Source organism: Podarcis liolepis, assembly GCF_965112155.1.
Source record: "Podarcis liolepis genome assembly, chromosome: 14".
NCBI lineage: Eukaryota > Metazoa > Chordata > Lepidosauria > Squamata > Lacertidae > Podarcis > Podarcis liolepis.
The window spans coordinates 50,665,468-50,674,088 of record NC_139569.1 but is presented as its reverse complement, the minus strand read 5'-3'; the positions used below and the strand labels follow the sequence as shown (position 1 = coordinate 50,674,088).

The 8,621-nt window shown below is 52.8% G+C and overlaps 1 protein-coding gene across 2 annotated transcripts; it reads left to right on the top strand.

Annotated features, from left to right (window-relative positions):
- The first annotated feature begins 891 nt into the window (after positions 1–891).
- Positions 892–7,657, top strand: FOXB1 (forkhead box B1). Of its 2 annotated transcripts, none has more exons than XM_083476013.1 (2): positions 892–920; positions 6,622–7,657. In XM_083476013.1, exon 2 carries the CDS (start codon positions 6,654–6,656, stop codon positions 7,614–7,616), a length of 963 nt encoding a protein of 320 aa, XP_083332139.1. In that variant the 5' UTR covers positions 892–920; positions 6,622–6,653; the 3' UTR covers positions 7,617–7,657. The 2 variants fall into 2 exon arrangements, with proteins under 2 accessions (XP_083332139.1, XP_083332138.1); XM_083476012.1 differs by lacking the exon at positions 892–920 and adding an exon at positions 5,210–5,683.
- Positions 7,658–8,621: the final 964 nt, after the last annotated feature.

Genomic DNA, 8,621 nt, shown 5'->3' with positions numbered 1-8,621 from the left:
AAAGCCCCGGAAATTAATGGGGAATTCTTTTAAAAAAACGTGCTCAGGATCTCCGGAAGTCTCGTGTAAATTTACTCAGAAGTAATCCCCAGTTATTTCTTATTGAGTTATATTCCCAAATAAAGTGACCATTTGGCTGCTTACTTTGCTTCCGGGTAAATACACCAACAGTCAGGCTGCGCTGATGGGTTCTGCAGACAAGTCAACAGCTTTCCGGATCGCGATGCTTTCTCTCTTTTATTCATAACTTGTCCGAAGTACAGCATGTGATTTTACAGTAATGATTAGTAAATTAATGTATTAACTCTTTATTTGTGTGTGTGTTGGGGGGGAGCATGGATCGAGTGAAAAGCCTGGCAGTAGGCTTAAGTGGTTTGTGGATCTGAATTTTTGAAGCGATAATGCGTGACTACCCGCAGAACTAATGGGGGTTTCTTAAGGCGGACTGAAGGCACTACCACATTTTTACTCCTAATTAGTTTATAGATTGGTACATGCTGTTAAGTCAGTGGGCAGAGAGGTATAGCCTTAATAGCTTGTGTGACTGTGTGTATAAACTTATTTACGTCCATGGGTCTCCCACACACCCCAAAAGAGAATCCCAAACTCTGGATGCAGGAAGAACCCCCCACCAACTTCGCCATTTAGATTTCTGCTGTTTAGGACGCTGGAATGATTTGGGCACTCCGTTGCTCCACTAGAGAAATGTCCCAGGAACAAAACCCTGAACCTTTACGAGAAAAGAGCGGAAGCGCCTGCTTGGGGAGGTGAGCATATAAACCGTGAAACAAAAGGAACTCCTTTAAAGCTTTGGTTCCTTTTACTTCCAAGCGCAACCCAACAATTACCCGGCTGGATCAGACCAAAAAAGTCCATCTGGCCTAACCAGATGTCCTGCAGCGCCCAGGGAGGGCGTCAAGGTAATGGCCATGCTTTCCTTTTCTGTCCCCGGCATTCAGAGGTAGACTGCTTGGCACGGGGAGGTTCTACAGTGCCGCGGAAGCAGCTAAGCCCCCAGCGAGGGCGCCCGTCTTTCCCGGAGAAAGCCAAAAAGACGTTCGCCAGGGCGGTGCCTGCGTCCCTTCCTCGCCACGTGCGCAAAGCATTCCCTCTTGCTGCCAGAACCGTCGCTTCCCTTTGAGCTCAACCCTGTGCGTGGTCACTAGGAAGCAAGTCCCACAGTGCTCAGTGGGCAGCTTACTGTGTCCAGCGCAGTGTCCATGGGGTGGAAGCTTTAAATAGGAGAGTGACTTATCCTATGCAATAACCGCCATGAATCTTCCCAAGGTGGTTTCGGACTTCGAGAAATAATTTTGCGCTCCTTCTCCCGTAGAGATGCAGAGTGTTTACTGCTCTGGTCCAGTTTGGATAAAGGTGCGCGCGTGTCCCAATTACACACACATACAAACACAATGTGGTACTCCAGCCAAGTACGGCAGGATCTATAAGAAAGATCTCTTTTAAGATGCAATTTAAGAATCCGTAGATACAACGTTGCGCAATAAATTTGGGCTTAGGGTCCCTTTCTTCTCTTCTTTCTTCCCGCTCTCGTCGCACCCCGCCCCGCCCCCAGCCCCACGACGACGCTTTATTTTTCCTGAATTAAGAAGGTGACATTATTCTTCTCTTCAAGTACTTCTGTTAATATTGAAAAACGTGCGTGTGCATCTCAAGCGGCCGCGCTCCGGCTCCGCCGCCATTTCAATATTAATGAAATTGTTTAATCTCCTAAATTCGTCGTGTTTAAGTTACGTTTTGGTGAGTTATTGACCAGCAACGAAAATGCAGTTAATGTGGTGTGTGTGGGTGTGTGGGTGTGTGGGTGTGTGAGAGAGAGAAGTTTCTAATAAACGATCCACTCTCTTTTATTTTTTCTTCCCTTTTCTTTTCAAAAAACTCAATGTCATTTAGAAATAAAATAAAAATAACACAGTGTGGTGTGGAGAGTGTGCAGGGGCGAGTTCCTGATGCTCACTCCCAGAGAACTGCGTCTAGGCTTGGAGCCTTTAGGTGCCAGACAGAGGTGAAGGGACAGCCTGGAATTGTCACGTCGAACCCGCTCGGCGTCGTTTCGGTCCGGATCTTCCTTCTAGAACAGCGAACCAGCAGCTACGTGGTACCAGCTTCAGGGTTCCCTAATTAGGTCTCATCTGCTGCTCTGGCTCGCATCCTACAGGATGAGGAATTCTAAAAAGCTGCATTTATGACAGCAACCCTGACCCCCGCCCATTTTTGCCTCGTCTGAAATTTGCGTGGATGCCGATCGAACTGTCAAGTGGCAAGGCATTCCACCGGATCATTATGAGTTAGGGGAAAGACCTAAACCTCCTTCGGCGTGTCTCTATTGCCTCTATTGCCTCCCAGATGTTTTTTTTAAAAATGTATATTTTTGAAACCTGGGTCACCAAAGACAATTTTTAAGAATGATTTCAGCTGATCGCTGCCACTTCGTTTGACCGTTTAATAAGTTTCCTGCCGGCCCGTCGGTCCTCTTCTTGCGCCTGGTTCCCCTGAGTTAAAAAAACCAAAAAGGCCCTGTTCGTCTTCCTATGCTGAAGATATTACTGGCCTACTCTATAGGCTCGTTGTAAGAATAAAATCTGCCCAAGAGTATTAAAAACTGTTTCTTAATTATACTGGGGGCATATTTCGTGAAGAGGAAGGGTTCTGGGTTTTGTTGGTAAGAGAGGTAACTCCGCACTCTCGTCATTTTACTTGCCCTTTTCCAGCCGGACGTTTGGTTCGCTTTGAATGGAATGTCTCGGAGAACTTCGGCGCTCAAGGAAGGTGGGCATGTAAGAGGGCGACGACTGCGCTGTCCTCTGAAAGTCGGATGCCCCCAGATCCCAACCCCAGGGCATGTTGAGGTTCCATGCTGGGCGCTGCCGGAGTCCTTTCTCAAGCATCCCTTCCAAGCGCGGCGCGTTCGCCTTTTCCGAAGTCTGCAGCTACATTAGAGGGGAGGATTTGGGGTGGGGGGTGGGTTTTTTGTTTTTGTTTTGCAAGAGAGAGACTATTCTGCAATCTCTTTTTAGAATATCGCTTTCGCACGACTTTTAAACCCATTGCTCAACGTGTAGAACTGCTCACCTGTCACTTTCGCCGTGTCGTATCAACAGTCACACAAGAGGTGTGTAAGTGATTTACACGGGAATACAGAAGTAGGTCAACTCCTCAAGAGTGGAAAGTCTTTATTTAGATTTCAGCGATCCTTTTGATCCTCCCCCTCCCCCGCCGAGGACCAGAGCGTTGGCGGATGTCGTGGAGACGCTGGAGAGCTCCACAACTCGGTTGAGACGCAGTGTACATGTAGGTTGTCCTTTCACACGTTACTTAACTACGAAACCAGGTTTGCCACAAGCATTTAACGGAGTCGAGGCCAATCCCGAGTCTCAAAGGACTCACATGTATTACCCACGCGTTACGATCCTGGTGTACACAATAAAGAAGGAGCGTGCGAAAGGATCTAATCCTAATTACGCTTGTGGGAAGTTTCACGAGAATCAACGGCACTTACTTTACTTGGGGTGCCTACTGAATGTAATAAATTTTTGATCGCGACAAAAATCTGCTGAAATCTAGATACTTCAGCTTAACCTGCTAATGGATCGCACGGAACAGGTGAAATAACGTCCCGATCTTAGTCCCAACAATACAATTGAGACTTTCTCTATGTACTAAGATCTATACTTACCTAGGAGTAAATCCCATTGAGTAGACATACACAGGATCGCGCTGTTAAATAGTTTGCTGTTATAGGCGCGCTCTAAACATACCCGAGTGTCTTCTTTACACGTAAACGAGAAATGCCAGTTAGGTAAGGTAGACCAATTCAGCGGATCCGTTTTTCATAGGATCATAAGATTATTAATTCATGCGTGCATGCACATAACTCACGATCCAGCCACTTTTCAAGTTCCCTTAATTTCAGTGAAATGGTGAAATGGCCTAAAATCTCATCCACTGCAACAAGTACTTTGATTAGGTAGGATCGTGCACATGCAATTCCCGAGCCTACCTGAAACCTCCTTAACTGTTTAGCAGGCACCAACATTAATTTGAAGAAGAAGAAGCAGAGATAGGCGATCTCCTATCTCTCTCCGCTCCTCATGCCTCCTTAGAGGGCAAATTGCCAGAAAGAAGGAAGAAAGCAGCGAGGGAGATCTTCGCTGCTTTTAAAAGTGATGGGGATGAAAGGTTGGCCTTTCTTAGCGAGGAAGATTCCAAAAAAGAAAAGAAGAGAACATTCCCAACCCCTCAAATAATAAAACAAAACACGGAAGGGATCCGAACACTTCTAAGTCTCCCTCTCCCCACTCTCCGGCCCGATTTCGGCAGCGTGCATGTGCTTAAGGTCTCCCTCCTCCCTGGCAATCCACCGGGGGGGGGGGGACTTCAAAGTGGCTTAACATGTGGCTGGACCGTCTCCCAAGCAAATAAATAAATCCGCCCTTAAATAAATAACTCATCCCCCAACCCAGAGCGTGATTTATTCCACCACGGAAAGACAGGGGTGGAAAGCGACTGCGCTTCGAAAACAAACAGACCCAAACGCCGCCAAACTCCGAGCGCGCACACAACACAAGAGAGTTTCCCCTTTTCTTAAAAAGAGTCCTTAGAAACGCCAAGACAAGAGCTGGCTCGGATTTGGGCGAGAGAAAGGCCTTTCTAGCTGGGGGGGGGGGAGGGGAGCCCTCGCCGGGAACGGGGGGCGGGGTGGGGGGCGGCGCGGGACGGGACAGGGGGCCCAGCCTGAAGCCAGCTAACAATACAAATCAGGGAACAATGTCGAACAAGCAGAATAGGCCAGGCAAGCAATTGCTACGTCAAACATCCCTCCTCCGGCTTCCCCATCCGCCCCCCCTTCTCTCCCCCTCCAGCCTCTCAGTTGCTTCATTTGTAAGTGTGAATTGCGGGCGAAGCGCCCCGCCAAGTCCCTGCGCCCAGAGACTCCGCATGCACACAACCCGGGCTGGCTGACTCGCACGGTTGCTCGCGCCCCCCTCTCCCCCCCACCCCTCTCTGCGTCTCCCTCGCACACATCCTTCCCGGGCTGCGGTCCTCACCCCTTTTCCATTCCGGCGGCTGCGCTTTGGCTTCCGATGGCACTGCTTCCCATTGGCCCAAGGTGTCCGTGTAAATAGGTGTCAATGGAACCAGATTATGCCTTTCCGCCAGCCCTCTTGCGACTCTCTCCCCCCTCCTCCCCCCGTCCTCCTCCTCCTCCTCCTCCTGGCTTCTCCTTCATCCTCCCTCCTCCCTCCCCTCCTCCCTCCTCCCAAGGCGATTGTCATATGATAGAGAAGAAGTGGCACGCTAATGAAGCGCCCCGACAGGGGTCTTTTCTGCTCCAGTCGCCGCATGCAACCAGCAGATGATTGGGAGGCAGGAGATGGAGGAAGCGGCGGCGGCGGCAGCTACTTAGCTCGGGCTGCTGAGCCCGCCGAGGAGGAGCGCCTGGCCAGCCCTCGATCGGCTCGCCTCGATCTCTCCTCCGGGGCCGCGCACAGCCGGACCAGCCCCGCTCCACGCCGGCTTGCGCGGGGACAGGACCTCCAGGTTTCCCCTCAGCCCCTCCGTCGGAGCCCAGGGAAGCAGCGAGCCGGTCCGGGGGACAGCAGCGGGCAGGCGTCGGGGAGGAGCGGGCCCCGGATGCGGACTCTCGGCTGGAGGCAGCGTTAAGGTGAGCCGGAGATGTTGGAGGGGGCGAGCGGAGGAGCTCTTGCTCCTCTCGGATGGCTCTCCAGCTGCGCGGGTCAGAGGCTCCGCCGAGGAGGAAGTTTGGAGACGGGGAGGGAAACTAGGAAGAAATGTCCCCCCGCTCCCGCGTGGGTTGCTGACCCGTTGCGTCCCTCGTACTTGACGGCAGGGGGAGGGGGATGAACTTTTATGAGTTGCGGACCGGATGGTGTGATGGCGTTTGTGAGTGAGGGAGTGAGGGAGTGAGGGAGTGAGTGAGAGATGGACTCTGGAAGGGAGTTTACGCTTTCATGGGAGCTGGGTGGGGGCGTATCGGAATAAATTTTTGTACTTTGAAACCATCGCTAGAATGGTCGGAGGAGGAGGGAGCCCGTCTCTCCAACAGTGGCGAGGAAGCAAGTCCCTTTGAACTCCTCAGCGTTTACTCACGAGTAATGGAGGGGTTTTGGGGGGTTTTTTAAAAAAAAGAAAGGAGGATCGGTTTGTTGGTTTGTTAGACTTCCTACAGGGCAAGCACCGGGAAAGCGCCGTGAAACCGATTATTATCATCAACAATGATGTATTTATTTTGGTGGAAAATGAGGGATGGATCACTCCTAATGCCCCGAGCTACAGTTTCTGAGGAGGGGCGGTGGTTTTGGTCTATCAGTATAACTTCTTGAGTTGGAGGTGAAGCCCCCCTCCCGTTCCCTTGTGCGTGTGTGTGTGTGTGGGGGGGGACTTTTCTCAGATATTACCCCAGCAGACCTGCCCACTCCTGCAGGCTCTCGCCGCGAAAAGCAAGGAGACGGAAGCCTAGAAAATCCCCGCTTTCACCTGTAAACTACTTTCTGCCCCACCCCGCTATAGATATAGAGATCTATTTGCTTAACGCGAGCTCTCTTACCGCCCCTCTCCTCAATCATCCCCCCGCCTCTGCAGATCTCTTCCGAGCCGCCGCCGCCGCCGCCACCATGCCTCGGCCGGGCCGCAACACGTATAGTGACCAGAAGCCTCCTTACTCGTACATCTCGCTGACGGCCATGGCCATCCAGAGCTCCCCGGAGAAGATGCTGCCGCTGAGCGAGATCTACAAGTTCATCATGGACCGCTTCCCTTACTACCGGGAGAACACGCAGCGCTGGCAGAACTCGCTGCGCCACAACCTCTCCTTCAACGACTGCTTCATCAAGATCCCTCGACGGCCGGACCAGCCGGGCAAAGGCAGCTTCTGGGCGCTGCACCCCAGCTGCGGGGACATGTTCGAGAACGGAAGCTTCCTGCGGCGCCGCAAGCGCTTCAAGGTCCTCAAGTCCGACCCCTTGGCGCCCTCCAAACCGTCGGAAGCCGCCCAGTACCTCCAGCAGCAAGCCAAGCTGCGCCTCAGCGCCCTGGCCGCCGGCGGCTCCCACCTGCCCCAGATGCCGCCCTACAACCTGGGCGTCTCCCAGCCGTCGGGCTTCAAGCACCCCTTCGCCATCGAAAACATCATCGCCCGCGAGTACAAGATGCCTGGCGGGCTGGCTTTCTCCACCATGCAGCCCATGCCCGGCGCCTACCCGCTCCCCAACCAGCTGACGACGGTGGGCACCGGCTGGCCCCACGTGTACGGCTCCGGCATGCTCGAGACGGCGACCCCCATCTCCATGGCCAGCGGCGATTACAGCGCCGCCTACGGGGTCCCCCTCAAGCCGCTGTGCCACGGCGCCGGGCAGACTTTGCCGGCCATCCCGGTGCCCATCAAGCCCACGCCGGCCGCCGCAGTGCCCGCCTTGCCCGCCTTGCCCGCGCCCATCCCCACCATCCTCTCGAACTCGCCGCCTTCGCTCAGTCCCACGTCCTCGCAGACGGCCACCAGCCAAAGCAGCCCCGCCACCCCCAGCGAGACCCTGACCAGCCCGCCCTCCGCCCTCCACGCCGTGGTCGCCGTCCACTGACCCCCAGGCCTGAGGGAGGGAGGGAGGGAGGGGGCGCTGGCTGTTTGTGGGGGAGACAGCAGGAAAGGAAAACCCCTCACCCCACCCGTCAAACCCCCAAGTCGACGACGTTTTCCTTTATTTTGACCCTCCTCAAATTTTCTGGTCCACCCGCCTGCTATATTTATTCGTCGGAAGGGACTGAGCAGTGGGTGCTTTGGGTTCAAATACCGCGCCCCCCTGCAAAAAAAGAGAAAGACTTTACCATCTCCCTCCCACTCCTGGGCACTCGGCTTCCAGAAGAACTCGGTGCGTCTCAACTCAATTGCAGGCCCATGCTGGAGAAAGGCAAAATCAAACTTGTTTGCTCATTTCTGTCTCTCGTCCATCCTCCCCCCACCCCACAACCCGGGCAGGGTTTCTCTTGAGGAAGAAAGGAGATAAAAATCCACAGCTATCACAGATGCTTCTTCCCTCTCCCCCCTCCCCCTCTTTCCCCCACAAATTGGTTTCACTTTGGAGACTTCTCCACAAGGTTTGTTGTCCAACTTTTAAAAAGTTCTTTCGGCAGGGTGACGCCATTCACTGAAAAGGTCGCTCTCTCTGAAACGTCCAAACCCCATGCCCTTGCTTTCCATTTAAGGCTTTTTTTAAAGACACCCCCATCCCAACCCCGGCCTTTCACGCAAAAATTGTGCTCCGGCAAAGGTGGGGGACAGGCCCCGAGGAAGAGGAGGATGTCCCTGTGAAATAAGAGGATGCCCGATCGAGCCAAAGTCAACTGCTTAAAAAAAAAGTCCCATTTATTTTAGTGGGACATTTTCAGAGCAATTCTGTGTACGTTTCCAAATGAGACTTACTCCCAGGTAAATCTGCAGAAGATTGCAGCCTTAGTCCTGAGGTTTTCGGGAGTAAATACTTTTTCAACCCTGTGAGATTTATCTCCGATTAAACATGACTTTGGATCCGGCTGCTGTTAACTTTTCTTTGGGGAATACACACACAAACTAAGAGCTAATTTAGCTG